General features: G+C 35.1%; 1 protein-coding gene across 2 annotated transcripts in view; it reads left to right on the top strand.

Annotated features, from left to right (window-relative positions):
* Nucleotides 1-19,829, top strand: part of CCDC171 (coiled-coil domain containing 171) — a 322,618-nt gene that overhangs the window by 191,405 nt on the left and 111,384 nt on the right. For both annotated transcript variants that reach the window (XM_068974547.1, XM_068974546.1), the window contains exons 21-22: nucleotides 2,698-2,843; nucleotides 4,906-4,960. In XM_068974547.1, the coding sequence (XP_068830648.1) occupies nucleotides 2,698-2,843; nucleotides 4,906-4,960 (201 nt within the window). The remainder of the gene's footprint in view (nucleotides 1-2,697; nucleotides 2,844-4,905; nucleotides 4,961-19,829) is intronic.

Here is a 19,829-nt window from a genome sequence, read left to right as displayed (position 1 = left end):
GTCAGGAGAGTTCTCCAAGTAATTAGAGTTGAGCATTGGGGGAACAATTAGGAGCAGAGTTATTAAACTTGATTTATCCTATTCTCTCCTGAACAGTTTCTTGGATATCAGAACATCACACTTTCACAATCTACCCGGTAGAGAAATTAGTGGCTAACCTGCTGCTTATCATTGTTGCCTTGCTGCCCAGAGGCACACCTTCTTGGTTTGAATCCTTCGGTTGGAAATATTAGAGTCTGTGAAGTTTATCATGGGTTTTAATTAGATAAATCTGAACAGGAATAAAGAAAAGCTGAACTTCAAACTTTATATGTATCTATAATATATTTTATAAATGATGTACATACATATGTGTATGTCATATATTTATATATGCACACATATACATATGTTTTTCTTTTTTAAAAGCTCAATGTTAGGGTTTTTAAGGATTCTACTTTTGCTATCAAAGACAATAATGTGGATATCAGTAAAAAGACATATTACTGCATTGTGATGTTCCTCAGCTCTTTAAAATGAGACTTCTGTGTCCATAAGTTACATAAATGATTATTCTTTTTTCAAAAACCATTATCTCTTCATTTTTACACTAAAGAAGTATGATTCATACCACTTTATTTCTGCCATTTTTTGTTTGTTGTCTGTAGGTTTAGTCTTAGAGTAAACTATTCAGCTGTACCTCTGACGCAGTGTGAGCTTTAGGAGACTTTGGTGGCTCCCTGACCTTGCTCCTGAGAGAAGGAGATGAAAGCTGATGGAAGCTGGTAGATTTAGATATACAGTGGAGATTCTAATTCCATGAGTTATATCTTCTTTGTAAGGGTATCATAGAATTGCTGAAAAGTCAAGTGTGGTTTTATAGTGATTTTAAGGTCATGGGTTCCCTTAGATTGGACCAGTGAGCTTCACTCTGGACAAGACTGGAATCAATATCCTGAACGTCCCTCACAAATATACACCTCTAGTCATAAGAATTACTGAGCAAGAGAATTTGAATGGATTGGCACATTGTATTATTTCTGTTGGAAAAAGAACTCAAGCTTTATGTGTAACTGGTGGTGGATCATTAATTTTATCTTCATATCTGAAAAATAGCATTTTTTTATTACCTGAAAGATGTCAGAAATATTGACTTTAAAAGGACTCAAGTGGGTTTTATTTTTTTTAAAGAAAGAAATCTCATGATACTTAAGTGCCTTTAAATATCTTAACATTGGCACAGACTAAGTAGGTTTAGCACGGCTTTTCAAATTTCTTTTTTGTTGTCTTTTTAAAGTTGGCTTGAATCAGTGACTACTTCCAAAGTGGGATATTCTTGAAGATCTGTTACTACTAAAGATTTAAAATAAAACATAATGTCTAAAAAGTAATCATAGTTTGCTTATTTTTAGTTTTTGACTTGTATTTGTCTGACAGCATGCAGCTTGACTGTTTGAAAAGTAAAATACTGAATTAAAAAGTTTTTTGTAGCTTTTAAAAATACCTTATTGGTTTTGCTTTCAATTCACAGTGTTTATAGAGTGAATTAATTGTTTTAGCCCCATGCAGGCAGTTTGAGTTTTTTATTTTATTGTGAGTGCATTAAAATAATACTATTAGAAGAGTTTTAAACATGAAATCACTGCATTTTGGTTGTTCTTCACTGGGTATTTGAAGAATGGTTGTGAATGTTAATGTGTGACTAAACTCTTAGAAAAAAGCAAAAATATGTGTATACAATCAATTATATAGCTCAGTGTCCAACAAACTTAATTGAAAAATTGGTTGATAAACTCATATTCTAGAAATTTCATAGGCAGAGGAATGAGCAGATTTTCAGTGCTAAGGGATCCTTTGATCCCTATATTTTACATCCTAGAATTTAAAATAAGAAAATGATCCTTTAACTTACAAGTTTCTAAAATCTTTAGCCTTAGTTCCAAGATGAAGTTGTACTCTTGTATCTTGAAACTTGTGCTAAGTGAATATTTCAGATTAAAGCACATAGCAAAACAAACATCAGTCAACAAATTTTGTACTTCTCTGAGTAGAGAAATATTTATGGACTGTTTTTGTAATAACAAATGCAAGTATTATTTATAACTGTTGAAATGTTGATCAAGTTTGTGTTATCTCTTATACGAGAGGTTTTTTAATGGAAAATGAGTGAATTTTATTTTGGAGTCCAGTTTGTTTTTTCACCGAGATGTATATAGCAATCTGTTACAGATATATTTATAAAGATAGCAGTGATGCTTTTAAATCTTGGGTTCCCATTCTTTTATTGGTATCCTAACCCACCTTCCTCTCAGTCACACACACACTTTGGCCATATGATAGTTCTTGCACAGATACTAAATTTCATGTGTGCTTTCCATTGAGATCTTTATTTTTCGTCATTAAAGGAAAATGTAACCTGAGGTTTTTAATAATCAGATATTTTTACCAAAAAAAAGAATGTGTTCTGCTTGTAGTATTTTAAAAAAATAAAATAGAGTTGTATTTTGCAGCTAAACATTTTTCAGAATCTTCTCACTTCTGTCATTTCTGTTTAGCACGTATGTAAAATTTTTGCCAAAAATTTGTTAAACCTTGATGTGTAATGACCCAGGTCTACTTCTCAGTCAGTCTGTATCCTTCTTTGTTTAATAGCCTATGGCATAAATTGAAGTTAATTATCGGGGCTGACAAGTAACTCTGTTTTCTGTCTGCTTGCAGAGTCTCTCCGAGGCAAAGATGGAGCTGAGAAGAAAAGATCAATCTCTGCGTCAGCTCAATAGACATCTTACCCAGCTGGAGCAGGACAAGCGTCGACTGGAGGAGAACATCCACGATGCAGAGAGTGCCCTCCGCATGGCAGCCAAGTGAGCATTTGGACCTTGGGGAGATCACTTAAAACAGACAAAAGATCAATTCTTACTTTCATGCTCTGGGTTTTAGCCCTGGATAATACAGTGTTAGAAAACAAAAGTACAGCTGTCTCTCTTTGAAATTCTCTGATACATCCTCAAAAAGAGAAAACTCTTAACTCAACATACTAAATGTATATTTTATTGAGAAATCCTAGAAAAGAATAAGTTTCTATATAACCGCTGATGTTGTATATTTTAGGCTCTGTTGTTTAAACTTGTTTAAAACCAGGTTTTCATTAACATATGACTCTTAATCTATAAGACAGTTTATTCTAAAGTTTTGAATAGTTTCCGTAGCATATATTTCTCAACTCTTTCTGTCCAGTTGCCTTCCAAATTTGCTTCTGCATATATTATAATACTCTAATATTGCAGGTCATATTTTCATAAAGAAATGTTAGTATATAATCAACATGTGTATTATAGCATTTTTAAGTGCAATAAAAGCATGCTGATCATGGAAAATTCTTTTAATTTTACGGCTGTATATTCAAATACGTTCAATAGAGAAAAATAGGCAGTTTTCAGAGTGGGCAACTATGTAAATGTGATAGGAGTGTTTTTCATTTTACCAGGTAATCAAGTTGACATACACTGTGAAGTTCAAATTGAACAGTTCTCTTGGGTATTTTTATTTGTTCCCCACATCAAATTTCATGGAGTACTTTAAGAGAACCCTTTTTACAAACTGCATGACTTAAAGAAAATCTATTTATGGATTAAAGAAACATCTAATTATAATACACTCACTGTTTCTAAATTTGGAGCTCTTGATTCCTGTACTTGCAAGTATGCAACACACATGTATACATATGTGTGTGTGTGTGTGTATGTGTGTGTGTGTGTGTTTACAAATATATAAATACAACTTAAAAATATTTGGAGACAAATTCTATCCTAAGCATAACATGAAAATATGAATGTAGTCTATAAACTAAATCACAAAACAAGCAGTTTGCAATCCTAGGATATCCACAGCTTTGTCAGTTGGCTTGGGATATTGCTCACACATAATGAAAAACATGAGTTTACACAGTGCCACAATATTGGCATGTTTGAATACCCACCAATACATATTTGAATAATTGTAAAGCTCTATAACACTGTGCTACCATATTGGGTATATGTAATTGTCATTTTTTAAAAATATAAGTCTGACTGAATCAGTTTTTTGCTGTCATTTTTCAGTTGGTTTTCTCATGTCAAATGAGAATCTTAGCATAGGTAATTTTTAGTATGTCTTAGAGCATTGAAAATTCTAAGATTAATGAAAACAAGATTATAAAACCTCTAGATTCACATTGCATCTTCACAATACTACTGGTAATTCAGGAATTTGTTGTGTCTGAGATCTGTCACCATGGGCACATATTCTTAATAACACTAAAAAAGCTAATTTGAAATTTGGAGAACTAATACACTTTTTAAAGTTTTTAATTTGTAATTCACCATTAAAATTTTGTCTTCAGCATTTCCATCTAAACTGTTAATTTCATCATAAAAGCTAAATTCAATATACAGGGCTAGAGAAGAAAATAGTAAATTTGGATATTTCTAGTCAAGGCCATAAAGGGTTTTTGTGTGATTATTATAGCACAAAAAACCTGTCAAAGGGAAAATATTATTGTGCATAGTATGGCCATTTATATCCACCACTAATATTTCTAAAGTCTTTTTCATTAGAAGCTAAAAGAATGCAAGTTTAACCTTTTCAACACATTGTATATCAATTATGTAATCATGATTTCTTTTTTCTTTCTTTTTTCACTTTTTTCTTAACTTTGAAGATATTCATAAGGTTTTTCTCACCTCTAATTTACAGCAGGCAATATAACTGAAAATAAGAGTTAAATGTGAAAATATACTAGTGGATATGGTTAGGTTTTACACTTTTAGAAGGAGTACAATGAAAACCAACCCTTATTTTTCAGTAACAGTGACTTAACACTAAAATGAATGACAGTTACAGTAGGGTTTGGGTTTTACTAATACCTAATCTTTATTTTGTTTCTAGAGACAAAGAATGTGTTGCTAATCATATGAGAACAGTGGAAAATATGCTTCATAAGGTACTATAATTTTTCTTCAATATTGTTCAGCTTGTATTATGATACAGTTCTCCTGGTCACTAATTTTATCAATATTAACTACAAAGTACTTTGATTCATTTTGTAGCTTTCTTTAAAAATAGGTTAACAAAAGGATCCTTTCAAATGACTGAAAATTTGTATTGGACAATGCTATATTGCATAACTTTTTTCAGAATTCGCTTTATGTATGTAAAACTATGAAAATAGTGGTTTCTCCAAACTAGTATAATTGCACTTGAGTTGTTTGTGGTCTTTGCTCACTGAACTAGAGGTGATTAAGATATCATCATGTCTCATAATGATAAAATGTTTGAACACACTGTCCCAAGTGGTGCTAGTGGTAAAGAACCTGTGTGCCAGTACAGGAGATGTAAGAAACACCAGTTTGATCCCTGGGTCAGGAAGATCCCCTGGAGGAGGAAATGGCAGTCTCTCCAGTAGTCTTGACTGGGAAATTCCACGGACAGAGGAGCCTGGTGAGCTATATAGTCCATGGCGATGCCAAGAGTCGGACATGACTGAAGTGACTTAGCACATCGTCCCTCTCAGCACTCTTAAACCTACTATCCCATATAGATATACTTATATATACACAGAGAGACATCATATATTGTATTTGGTAGTACTCGTCTACCTTAACCTAGGCAATGATATTTTCCAAGCTGTAATTTATCTTCTTGGTAGGCAGGCACTTTACCACTGGGCCACCAGGCAAACCCCTTATTTAAAAGTAGAGAAACATTATTTTTGTATTTCTGTTATTGTTTAACAGGTAATTTGTTAGAGATATAAGTACCGAGTACTTTTAAGATATATGGAGTTTATGGATGAATCATATTTAGAATAATTTTTGAGTCAAATTTTTTTATATAATACAGTTTTAAATCACTTAAAATCTCCTAAAAACTAATCCTGTTAAGGAGATAATAAATAACCTTCAGTTCAGTTCAGCGCTCAGTCGTGTCTGACTCTTTGCGACCCCATGAATTGCAGCACGCCAGGCCTCCCTGTCCATCACCAACTCCCGGAGTTCACTCAGACTCACGTCCATCGAGTCAGTGATGCCATCCAGCCATCTCATCCTCTGTCGTCCCTTTCTCCTCCTGCCCCCAATCCCTCCCAGCATCAGAGTGTTTTCCAATGAGTCAACCCTTCGCGTGAGGTGGCCAAAGTGCTGGAGCTTCAGCTTTAGCATCATTCCTTCCAAAGAAATCCCAGGGCTGATCTCCTTCAGAATGGACTGGTTGGATCTTCTTGCAGTCCAAGGGACTCTCAAGAGTCTTCTCCAACACCACAGTTCAAAAGCATCAGTTTTTCGGTGCTCAGCTTTCTTCCCAGTCCAACTCTCACATCCATACATGACCACTGGAAAAACCATAGCCTTGACTAGATGGACAAACTAATATTTAATATATTTTAACATCTTAAAAACACTGGGCATCTGTATTCTTTGATATTTTAAGTGACTAGCTAAAAGTGACTCACCAAAAGCATTCTGAAAAAAAAAAACCTGATTTTTTTTATTTCTGAGTGTTATTTTTAAGTCATATTTGAAACTGTGAATTCTCCTCCTTCCCATTTAAAATATTTAGCCTGTCAGTGTAGTTTAAATATGATCACATCAAGTTCAAATATGCTAGAAATCTGAAATTTAGGTTTGTAGGAAAAAAGACATATTGGTTAGATTTTTTTTTCAGTATATGTTGAGACTTTGGATAGGAAAAATAAATTATGTTGTGTACATGGCATACCTTTATACCAGTTAATATTGCCTTTGAAACCCAATTGTTTGTCGTCTCCTCAGACAGAGGAAAATAATGTTGGATAGCAGTTGTCTTGAGCGTGGACTTTGACATCAGACAAAACCCATCATCATCTAAATGTCATACCTTACCCTTTTGTTGTGAGAATGGCGAAATATATCTTTTAAGTTTGATAAAGACTGATTTCAACAGGACAGTTATAATCATAGAGTTCTTCATTTGCAGTTCTTTTGATTTTAACATCATATAGATAGAAAGATGTCTGTAGCATTGGCCTACAACCACTGTAGTTTTACTTTTGCTCTATGGCTTTTCCCCCCTTTAGATGTAATAGTTATTGTGCAAATTTCTGTATGTATAGTGATTTTAAAATTATAGTTACTTTTCAAGCTTGACTGGTGGCTCAGAGGTTAAAGTGTCTGCCTCCAATGCGGGAGACCTGGGTTTGATCCCTGGGTTGGGAAGATCCTTTGGAGAAGGAGATGGTAACCCACTCCAGTATTCTTGCCTGGAAAATCCCATGGACGGAGAAGCTTGGTAGGCTACAGTCCATGGGGTCGCAAAGAGTCGGACATGACTGAGTGACTTCACTTCAAGCTTGACATGAAATTTTAGGCTAATTGATTATTGGACTAATTCTCTTTTCTACAAAGTGTGGGTGAGAACAAATGGGTGATAAGGAAGAGACCCAGTGGGTCCTCTCTGAAGTTCTCAGGGAAACAGCCCATCTGTCTTCAAGCCAGAGCTTGCAGGTTTATTTTTCTGGCCACTGTGGACTGTCTAGTGCATTTTATTTCTTGGAGAAACTAAGAGTAGTACAGAAGGAGGGTGTGGGCTATCCCATTGTGTGGTGAAAATGATTGTGGTTACATCCAAGCTCTTTGACACAGTTTACTGTACATAGTCAAATAATGTAGCTATTCAGATTTTTTAAGCACATATATTTTCAAGGTATGCACCAAGTTTTCTGGAATAAAAATAATTTTTAACCTGCTGAATTGAATTTTAATACTAACTTCTAACATAAGAAGTTAAGTTTTTATTTAAAAAGAACTTTCATGTAGAAATTATTTTCTTGTACTTTAAATAACTTAAACTAAACATAACTGTTTTTAGGAGAAGCTATTATTTTATGGTATTCATTCATTTTAAAATTTGATACATTTAACTTTTCAAATCCTAAAACTATTACACACAGCAGTTGGCTGTTTATTATTTTTAAACCCTATTTGGGACTGATACCAGTATTAAAAAAAGAAGGCCCGTCATTCTTATTTAAAAGCATATATTTTTTCAAAGAAATAGAAATTTTTATTTTAATTGAATTTAAATATATTCAATTTATGACTGTTTTAAATGTAGACCAGAAGCGAACTTTTTATTGAATAATTGGGGTTAAGAAAATTAGGACAAAGATATACAAAATTATTATAACTTTTCATGAGGTGCATTTTTTAATGCACACACTTTTCTGTTTAGTTGAATTCTGAACTACTTTTTGTATTTTGGAAAAACCATAACTATTGAACGTTAAAAGAAATCACTATATAAACCATTTAAAAATGTACAGTTCAGTGGCTTTCAATATATTTACAATGCTATTCAACAATCACAAGTATCTCACTCCAGAGTATTTTTATCTTCCCCAAAAGAAACCCAGTACCATTAAGCAGTCACTCCTATACCCCCTTATCCTACTCTGCTACTGTCTTTTTACTCTTTTGTCAGTGTCCTTTGATGAACAAAGGTTTTTACTTTGATGAAGTCCAGTTTTTTCTTTTGTTGAGCGTGTTTGGGCTCATATTTATGAATGCATTGCCATTTCCAAGGTTGTGAAGATTTTCCCCCACGTTTACGTCAAAGAGTTTCATAGTCTTAACTTATATTTAGGTCTTTGTGCCATACTGAGTTAATTTTTATATATGGTGTGATGCAGGGATCCAGCTTCATTTTTTTCCATGGGTGTCCAATTATCCCAACACCCCATGTATTAAAAAGACTGTTCTTTCCCACCATTCAGTAATCTTAGTACTCTTTGTGAAAATCATTTTACAACGGATGAATAAGTTTATTCTGGAATCTCAATTCTATTCCATTGATATGTATACTCATCTTTATATCACAGCCATGCTGTTTTGATCACTGTAGATTTGTAGTAAATTTTGAAATCTAGAAATGTGAGTTTTCCAACTTTGTTATTTTCTTGACTGATTTGACTTTTCAGGGTGCCATGTAATTCCATATGAATTTTAGGATCATTTTTCAATTTAAAAAAATTTAAACTTTTAATTTTGTATTGAGGTATAACTGATGAACAATTTTGTGATAGTTCCAGGTGAACAGTGAAAGTACCCAGCCATACATATACATGCATCCGTTCTCCCCCAAACTGCCTCCTCTACCCCATCCAGCCTGAAGAAGACAGTTGGAATTTTAATAGTGATTCCATTAGATTTACTAGATCAAATTTGGGGAGAATTGCTGTCCTAAGTCTTGCAGTTCATGACATGAGATATTTTCCTATTTATTTAAATCTCTGATTTCTTTCAACAATGTTTTGTAGTTTTTAGTGTACAAGTTTTGCCCCTTGTTTGAATTTATTCCTCATTATTTTATCCATTGAAATGCTGTTGTAAATGAAATTATTTTTAAATTTCATTTCTTGGTTCTTAAGTGCTAGCATATGGAAATATAGCTGATTTTGTGTATTGGTCTTGTATACTGCAACTTCGCTGAATTTATTAGCTCAAATAATTTTTTGTGTGGATTCTTTAGGATTTTCTATATATAAGATTATAATTTCTATAAATAAAAGATAGTTTTGCTTACTTCTTTGTAATTTGGGTGTTCTTTCTTCCTTTCTTCTTTTCCTTTCCTCCCCACTCCTTTCCTTTCTTCCTTTTTTTAAATCTAATTGTCTGGCTAGAACTTGCATTCCTAGCCATAAGATAGTATGATGACAGCAGGCCTCCTTGTGTGTTGTTCTGATCTTACAGGGAAAGCTTTCAGTTTTGCATCATTAATACAATGTTATATCTGTTTTTTCATAGATGTCCTGCATGAGAGTGGGGAAACTTTTTTCTGCTCCTAGTTTTTTGAAGTTTTCTTATCATGAAAGAGTGTTGTAAAAGGCTCTTTCTGCCTCAAAGTAGATAATCTTTTTTACTTGCAACCTTCATTCTGTTAATGTTGTGTACTATATAGATTGGCTTACATATGCTAAACCACCTTTGCATTTCTGGTGTAAATACCACTTCATTATGTAGAGTATATTTGACTATACTGCTGCATTTGGCTTCCTAGCATTTTTTGAGGATTTTTGCATCTGTGATTGTAAGGAATATTGGTCTGTAGTTTTCCCATGATATCATTGTCTGACTTTGGTTTCAGTGTAATACTGGCCTCATAGAATGAGTTAAGACATAGCCTCTCCACTTCAATTTTTTGGAAGAGTTTGGAAAAGTTTGGTGTTAATTGTTTGAACTTTAGGCAGAATTTACCCATAAAGTTATCTGGTCTGGTGATATTCTTTGTTGAAAGTTTTTTGATTACTGATTCAGTCTCTTTCCTTGTAATCAGTTCAGTTTAGTTGCTCAGTCGTGTCTAACTCTGTGAACCCAAGGACTACAGCACGCCAGGCTTCCCTGTCCATCACCAACTCCCAGAGCTTGCTCAGACGCATGTCCATCGAGTCAGTGATGCCATCCAACTATCTCATCCTATGTTGTCCCCTTCTACTCCTGCCTTCAATCTTTCCCAGCATCAGGGTCTTTTCCAATGAGTCAGTTCTTCGCATCAGGTGGCCAAAATATTAGAGTTTCAGCTTCAGCGTTAGTCCTTGCAGTGAATATTCAGGACTGATTTCCTTTAGCATTGACTGGTTGGATCTCCTTGCAGTCCAAGGGACTCTCAAGAACCTTCTCCGACACCACAGTTCAAAAGCATCAATTCTTCAGCGCTCAGCTTTCTTTATAGTCCAGCTCTCACATGCATATGTGACTGCTGGAAAAACCATAGTTTTGACTAGATGGACCTTTGTTGGCAAGGTAATATCTCTTCTTTTTAATATGCTGTCTAGGTTGGTCATAACTTTCCTTCCAAGGAAGAAGCATCTTTTAATTTCATGGCTGCAGTCACATCTGCAGTGATTCTGGAGCCGAAGAAAACAAAGTCTGTCTCTGTTTCCATTGTTTCCCCGTCTATTTGCCATGGAGTGATGGGACCAAATGCCATGATCTTCATTTTTTGAATTTTGAGTTTTAAGCCAGCTGTTTTACTCTCCTCTTTCACTTTCAAGACGCTCTTTAGTTCCTTTTCACTTTCTGCCATAAGGGTGGTGTTATCTGCATATCTGAGGTTAGAGATAAAAGTTAAATAAGTGGGGTGACAATATACAGCCTTGACGTATTCCTTTCCCAATTTTGAACCAGTCTGTTGTTCCATGTCCAATTCTAACTGTTGCTTCTTGACTTGCATAATCAATAAAGCAGAAGTAGATGTTTTTCTGGAATTCTCTTGCTTTTCCCTTGTAGTAGATCTATACAAGTTTTCTTTTTTAGTCAGTTTTGATAGGTCATGTGTTTCTAGGAATTTGTCTTTTTCATCTAGGTTATCTAATTTATTGATACAAAGTTGTTCATTTTCTTAGAATTGTTTATTTCTCCAAGTCAACACTAATGTTCTATGTTTATTCCTAATTTTAGTAATTTATTAATCTTTCTTTTCTTGGTGAGTCTAGTTAAGGTTTGTCAATTTTGTTGATCTCTTCAAGGAACTGATTTGAATTTCTTGATTTGCTCTATTATTTTTCTGTTCTCTCCTGTATTTCAGTCAGTTCAGTTCAGTCACTTAGTCGTGTCCAACTCTTTGCGACCCCATGAATCACAGCACGCCAGGCCTCTCTGTCCATCACCAACTCCCGGAGTTCACTCAGACTCATGTCCATTGAGTCAGTGATGCCATCCAGCCATCTCATCCTCTGTCGTCCCCTTCTCCTGCCCCCAATCCCTCCCAGCATCAGAGTCTTTTCCAATGAGTCAACTCTTTGCATGAGGTGGCCAAAGTGCTGGACTTTCAGCTTTAGCATCATTCCTTCCAATGAACACCCAGGACTGATCTCCTTCAGAATGGATTGGTTGGCTCTCCTTGCAGTCCACGGGACTCTCAAGAGTCTTCTGCAGCACCATAGTTCAAAAGCATCAATTCTTTGGCACTCAGCCTTCTTCACAGTCCAACTCTCACATCCATACATGACCACTGGAAAAACCATAGCCTTGACTAGACGGACCTTTGTTGACAAAGTAATGTCTCTGCTTTTGAATATGCTATCTAGGTTGGTCATAACTTTTCTTCCAAGGAGTAAGTGTCTTTTAATTTCATGGCTGCAGTCACCATCTGCAGTGATTTTGGAGCCCCAAAAAATAAAGTCTGACACTATTTCCACTGTTTCCCCATCTATTTCCCATGCAGTAATGGGACCAGATGCCATGATCTTCATTTTCTGAATGTTGAGCTTTAAGCCAACTTTTTCACTCTCCTCTTTCACTTTCATCAAGAGGATCTTCAGTTCTTCTTTACTTTCTGTCATAAGGGTGGTGTCATATTCATATCCAAGGTTATTGATATTTCTCCCAGCAATCTTGATTCCAGCTTGTGCTTCTTCCAGCCCAGCATTATGAACTCTGCGTATAAGTTAAATAAGCAGGGTGACAATATACAGCCTTGACGCACTCCTTTCCCTATTTGGAACCAGTCTGTTGTTCCATGTCCAGTTCTACTGTATTTATCGCTGCTCAAATCTTTATTATTTCCTCCCTTTTGTTTGCTTTGGGCTTAGTTTGTTCTTCTTTTTCCACTTTCCTCAGATAGAAGCTTGGATTATTGATTTGAGATCGTGCTTCTTTTTTTAATGTAGGCATTTAAGCTATAGATTTCTATGTGAGCAGTACTGTCACTGCTTCCCATAAGTTTGGTTATGTTGTGTTTTTGTTTATATTAAAGTATTAATATTTTATAATTTTCCTGTGATTTCTTCCTTGACTTTTTCATTGTTTAAGAGTGTTTTTTTCTTTACCTTCCTTCATGCTTTATGTTTTTTAAAAAAATTTATTTATTTTTATTTGAGGATACTTGCTTTACAATATTATGTTGGTTTCTGCTGTGTTATCAGCATGAATCAGCCATAAGTATACATATGTCCCCTCCCTTTTGAACCTTCCTTCCACCTCCCACTCCATCCTACCTCTCAAGCTCGTCACAGAGCACCAGATTTGAGCTCCCTGCATCATAAGAGTAAGTTGTTTAATTTCTGAAACATTTGGACGTTTTCCTAATACCTTTTTGCTGTTTAGTTTTAAGTTAATTTTGTGTGGTTTGCAGTGGTTTATAATTATTGTTTTATGTTGTTATCTTTTAAATCATACAGGAAAAAGGAGTTATAAATCAAAAATAGATGAATACAGACTTTTATATTTACATATGCAGTTTCCTTTACTGATATTCTTAATTTCTTCTTGTCGATTTGAATTACAGTCTAATGTCCTTTCATTTCAGGCTGAAGGACTCCCTTTAACCTTTCTTCTGGGTAGTGCTGGTGGTAAAGAACACTCTCAGCTTTTTGTTTGTCTTGGAATGGCTACTTTCTCCTTAATTTCAGGAGAATATTTTTGTTGGATATAGAATTTTTGATTGACAGTTCATTTTTTCCCCAGCATTTTGAATATGTCAACTCCAAAATTTCTATTCAATTCCTTTTTATACTTCATATCTATTTATATTTCTCAGTTTTGAAGAAGCTACTCTCATGGTTTTCCTTTGGTTCTTTGTACATGGTTTCCTTTAATGTTTTAAAGCACATTTGAAATAATTGATTTAAAGTCATTGTATGATAAATCCAATATCTAGACTTCCCCAGGAACAGTTCCTATTAATTTCTGTTTTTCTTATGTATGGGCCATACTTTATTTTCTTGCATACTTTATAGTTTTTTGTTGAAAAGTGGGTATTTTGAATATTTGTGTGATCATGCTCATTTGCTCAGTCTTGTCTGACTGTTTGCAGCCCTTTGGACTTCAGCCCATCAGGCTCTTCTGTCCATGGGATTTTTCAGGCAAGGAAACTGAAGTAGGTTGCTGTTTCCTCCTCCAGGAGTTCTTCCCACTGAGGAACCAAACTCTTGTCTCCTGCATTGCAGGTTGCTTCTTCACTGCTGAGCCATTGGGGAACGTGATAGATGGCAACTCTGGAGCTCAGTCCCCTCCCGCTGCAGCCCTCTTGTTTGCTGTTGCTGCTACTGTAGTGTCGTAGCTTTTGTTCGCTTAGTGACTTCCTGAAATATCAAGGTTCAGGTGCTTTTTCTTGATTAAGATTTTTCCTGGCTGCAGTAAACTTTCAGTTAGTTTTCAGAGGTCTGAAAAAGTTGATTCTGACACATTTCCCCAGTTTATTCACTGCCTTGTGGAGGCCCTGGCCTTTGGGGTTCTCCACTCAAGAGAATTTGTAGAATTTCTAGATATGCTAAAATTTCTAACTAGAATTTTGCTAGAATTCTTGCTGATATGCTGTACTTTTATTTTCCTAATAATTTTACCAGTAGGCTTTTAATATTACTGATAATATATCCTCTCATGAATTGGAAATTTAAAAAAATTAAGAGCTCTCCAACCATGGTTAAATATTTCTATTGTGAGGAAAAGAAGGAGAGTACAATAATTGTATTAAAATAAGTTTCAGGATAGAGTGAAGACTAGATGGATACCAGGGAAGCCCATGGATAGGATAGTGTCTGGATTATTTAGGGTTAGGTATGAGAAAATTTAGTTCTGTTAGTATTTATTGGATACTAACAGAAAGATATCTTGGTTTACTATAGGTGGGGGTGAAAGTAAGTTGACAGTAGATTTGGAATGTGGGGAAGAACTGAACATTTTTTGTAGTCATTTTAAAATTGTTATTGAATTAGCAGAATTGCTGAATTCTTGAAGCTTTTAGAGATTGCTTGAGTCCTTCAAGTTTGGAAGGATTAACTAAAGTGTTTCCTATATATGATCACAGTGTACTATGAACTGTAAAATTACCTTTGAACTTTTATGAGCAGTGTCAGATGCCTTTTGAATAAAATGGCTAAAAGATAAAAGAGGAAGTCACAATTCAGAAACCTCAAAAGACTTTAGAATACCTTGAATCTGCCCCTCTGGGGCTGCATGAGGAAAAAAAAAAAAGAATACCTTGAATCTATAAATCCTATAAAGTTACAAGGCTGAAAAGACACTAGACCAATGACTTGGAAGTCACAAGAGTTGTCTTTTTTTTTTTTGATGATGACACTCTTGGATCTGCTTATATAATAAAGTCTTATCCATCAAATTCTCTAGACCAGAATGCTGGAGTATGTAGCTTCTACCTTCTCCAGGGGATCTTCCTAACCCAGGGATTGAACCCAGTTCTCCTGCATTGTGGGCAGATTCTTTACCAACTGAGCCACAAGGGAAGCCAAGGAATACTGGAGTGGGTAGCGTATCCCTTCTCCAGCGAATCTTCCCAACCCAAGAATCGAACCTGGACTCCTGCATTGCACATGGATTCTTTACCAACTGAGCTATCAGAGAAGCCCTAAAACACAATATTTACTATAAATAATAGTTGAGTCCTAATGATTGTCTCCTTGTAATATCTGAGTCCTACAAATGCTTTATTTATTTTTTCTTTTTAATTAATTTTTTAATTGAAGGATAATTGCTATACAGAATGTTGTTGTTTTCTGTCAAAACTCAACATGAATCAGCCATGAAAGTGAAAGTGAAGTCGCTCAGTCGTGTCCTACTCTTTGCGACCCCATGGACTGTAGCTTACCAGGCTCCTCTGTACATGGGATTTTCCAGGCAATAGTACTGCAGTGGATTGCCATTTCCTTCTCCAGGGGATCTTCCCAACCCAGGGATCGAATCCGGGTCTCCTGCATTGTATACAGATGCTTTACCATCTGAGCCACCAGGGAATCAGCCATAGTTGTACATATATACCCTCCTGTTTGAAACTTTCTCCCATCTCCCTCCCTGTCCCACCCCTCTAGGTTGATACAGATCCCCTGTTTGAGTTTCCTGAGCCATACAGCAAATTCCTGTTGGCTATCTGTTTTGCATATGGTTATGTAAGTTTCCATGTTACTCTTCCCATACATCTCACCCACTCCTCTCCTCTCCCCATGTCCATAAGTCTATTCTCTATGTCTGTTTCTCCATTGCTGCCCTGTAAATGAATTCTTCAGTACCATTTTTCTAGACTCCATGTATGTGTGTTAGAATATGATATTTATCTTTCTCTTTCTGACTCACTTCACTTTGTATAATAGGTTCTAGGTTCACCCACCTCATCAGAACGGACTCAAATGCATTCCTTTTTATGGCTGAGTAATATTCCATCGTGTATATGTACCACAACTTCTTTATCCATTCATCTGTCAATGGACATATAGGTTGCTTCCATGTTCTAGCTATTGTAAATAGTGCTGCAATGAACAGTGGGATACATGTGTCTCTTTCAGTTTTGGTTTCCTCACGTTATGTGCCTAGGAGTGGGATTGTTGAGTCATATGGTGGTTTTATTCCTAGTTTTTTATGGAATCTCCATACCGTCTCCCATAGTGGCTGTATCAATTTATATTTCCACCAAGAATGTAAGAGTTTTTCCTTTTCTCCACACCCTCTCCAGCATTTATTGTATGTAGACTTTTTGATGATGGCCATTCTGACCAGTATGAGGTGATGTCTCCTTGTGATTTTGATTTGCATTTCTCTAATAATGAGTGATGTTGAGCATCTTTTCATGTGTTTGTTAGCCATTTGTATGTCTTTTTTGGAGAAATGTCTGTTTAGGTCTTTTTCCCACTTTTTGATTGGGTTGTTTGTTTTTCTGGTCTTGAGTTTTATGAGCTACTTGTATATTTTGGAAATTAATCCTTTGTCAGTTGTTTTACTTGCTATTCTCCCATTCTGAGGGTTGTTTTTTCACCTTGCTTATAGTTTCCTTTGCTATGTGAAAGCTTTTAAGTTTAATCAGGTCCCACTTGTTTACTTTTGTTTTTATTTACACTACTCTAGGAGGTGGGTCATAGAGGATCTTGCTTTGGTTTATGTCATCAAGTGTTCTGCCTATGTTTTCCTCTAAGGGTTTTATAGTTTCTGGTCTTGCATTTAGGTCTTTCACCCATTTTGAATTTATCTTTGTGTATGGTGTTAGGAAGTGTTCTAATTTCATTCTTTTTCATGTAGCTGTCCAGCACCATTTATTGAAGAGGCTCTCTTTGCCCCATTGTATATTCTTGCCTCCTTTGTCAAAAATAAAGTACCAATAGGTGCGTGGCTTTATTTCCGGGCTTTCTATCTTGTTCCATTGGTCTGTCTTTCTGTTTTTGTGCCAGTATCATACTGTCTTGATGACTGTAGCTTTGCAGTATAATCTGAAGTCAGGAAGCCTGATTCCTCTAGCTCCATTCCTCTTTCTCAAGACTGCTTTGGCTATTTGGGGGTCTTTTGTGTTTCCATATGAATTGTGAAATTTTTTGTTCTAGTTCTGTGAAAATAGCCCTTGGTAACTTGATAGGGATCTCATTGAATCTGTAGATTACATTAGGTAATATAGTCATTTTCACAATATTGATTCTTCCTACCCAGGATAATGGCATATCTCTCCATCTGTTTATGTCATCTTTTATTTCTTTCATTAGTGTCTTATAATTTTCTGTGTATAGTTCTTTTGTCTCCTTAGGTAAGTTTATTCCTAGATATTTAATTCTTTTTGTTGCAATCGTGAATAGGATTGAGTCCTTAATTTCTCTGATTTTTCATTGTTAGTATATAGAAATGCAAGTGATTTCTATATATTGATTTTTTATCCTGCAACTTTGCTAAGTTCACTGATTAGCTCTAGTAATTTTCTGATACTATCTTTAGGGTTTTCTAAGTACAGTATTGTGTCATCTGCAGATAATGAGACCTTTACTTCTTCTTTTCTGATCTGGATTCCTTTTATTTCTTTTTCTTCTCTGCTTGCTGTAGCTGGGACTTCCAGAACTATGTTGAAGAGTCATGGTGAAAGTGGACACCCTTGTCTTGTTGCTGATCTTAGGGGGAATGCTTTCATTTTTTCACCATTGAGAATAATGTTTGCTGTAGGCTTATCATTTATGGCCTTAAATATATTGAGGTAGGTTCCTTCTATGCCTATTTTTTGAAGAGTTTTAATCATAAATGGGTACTGAATTTTGTCAAAGGCTTTTCTGCATCTATTGAGATTATCATATGGTTTTTATCTTTCAGTTTGTTAATATGGCATATCACATTGATTGATTTCCATATATTGAAGAATCCTTGCATTTCTGGAGTAAAGCCAACTTGATCATGGTGTATGAGCTTTTTGATATGTTGCTGAATCCTGTTTGCTAAAATTTGTTGAGAATTTTGGCATCTATGTTCATCAGTGATATTGGCCTGTAGTTTTCTTTTTTTGTGTTGTCTTTGTCTGGTTTTGGTAACAGGGTGATGGTGGCCTCGTAGAATGAGTTTGGAAGTGTTCCTTCCCCTGCAGTGTTTTGAAAGAGTTTTAGAAGGATGGGCTTTAGCTCTTCTCTATATGTTTGATCGAATTCTCCTGTGAAGCCATCTGGTCCTGGGCTTTTGTTTTTTGGGAGATTTTTTGATCACAACTTCAGTCTCAGTGCTTGTAATTGGGTTGTTCATAATTCCTATTTCTTCCTGGCTCAGTCTTGGAATATTGAACTTATCTAAGAATCTGTCCATTTCTTCCAGGTTATCCATTTTATTGCCAAATAGTTGTCATAATAGTCTCTTGTAATCCTTTGTATTTCTGCATTGTCTGTTGTAACCTCTCCTTTTTTATTTCTAATTTTGTTGATTTGATTCTTCTCTCTTTTATTCTTGATGAGTCTGGCTAAATATTTGTCAATTTTGTTTATCTTCTCAAAGAACCAGCTTTTTAGTTTTATTAATCTTTTCTATTGTTTCTTTCATTTCTTTTTATTTCTGCTTGGATCTTTATAATTTCTTTCCTTCTACTACTTTTAAGGGTTTTTTGTTTGTTTGTTTGTTCTTCTTTTTCCAGTTGTTTTAGGTGTAAAGTTGGGTTGTCTATTCTATGTTTTTCTTGTTTCTTGAGGTAGGATTGTATTGCTATAAACTTCCCTCTTAGATCTGCTTTTGCTGCATCCTAAAGGTTTTGAGTTGTTGTGTTTTCATTGTCATTTGCTTCTGGAAATTTTTTTATTTCCTTTTTAATTTTTTCAGTAACCTGTTGGTTATTTAGAATTGCGTTGTTTAATCTCCATGTATTTGTGTTTCTTACAGTGTTTTTTCTTGCAATTGATAGCTAGTCTCCTAGGGTTGTAGTCAGAGAAGATGCTTGATATGATTTAAAATTTCTTAAATTTACTGAGGTTTGATTTGTGACCCAAGATGTGGTCTATCCTGGAGAATGTTCCATATGCACTTGAGAAGAAGATGTGTTCTTCTGCATTTGGATGGAATGTCCTGAAAATATCAATGAGATCCATCTCATCTAATGTATCATTTAAAACTTGTGTTTCCTTATTAATTTTCTGTCTTGATGATCTGTCCATTGGTATGAGTGGGGTGTTAAAATCTCCTGCTATTATTGTGTTACTGTCAATTTCTGCTTTTATGTCTGTTAGTGTTTGTCTTATGTATTGAGGTGCTCCTATGTTGGGTGCATAGATATTTACAATTGTTATGTCTTCCTCTTGGATTGATCCCTTGATCATTATGTAGTGTCCTTCCTTGTCTCTTGTAATCTTTATTTTAAGGTCTATTTTGTCTGATATGAAGATTGCTACTCCAGCTTTCTTTTTTTTTCCCGTTTGCATGGAATATATTTTTCTATTCTTTCACTTTCAGTCTATATGTGTCCTTATGTCTAAAGTGGTTTTCTTGTAGACAGCATATATATGGGTCTGTTTTTGTATCCATTCAGCCCGTCTTTGTCTTTTGGTTGGTGTATTTAATCCATTTACATAAAGTAATTATTGATACAAATGTTCCTAATGCCATTTTCTT

The sequence above is a fragment of the Capricornis sumatraensis genome, chromosome 6 (genome assembly GCF_032405125.1).
Source record: "Capricornis sumatraensis isolate serow.1 chromosome 6, serow.2, whole genome shotgun sequence".
Lineage (NCBI taxonomy): Eukaryota > Metazoa > Chordata > Mammalia > Artiodactyla > Bovidae > Capricornis > Capricornis sumatraensis.
The sequence above is the reverse complement of the archived record's forward strand: the minus strand, read 5'-3'. Positions and strand labels throughout refer to the sequence as shown.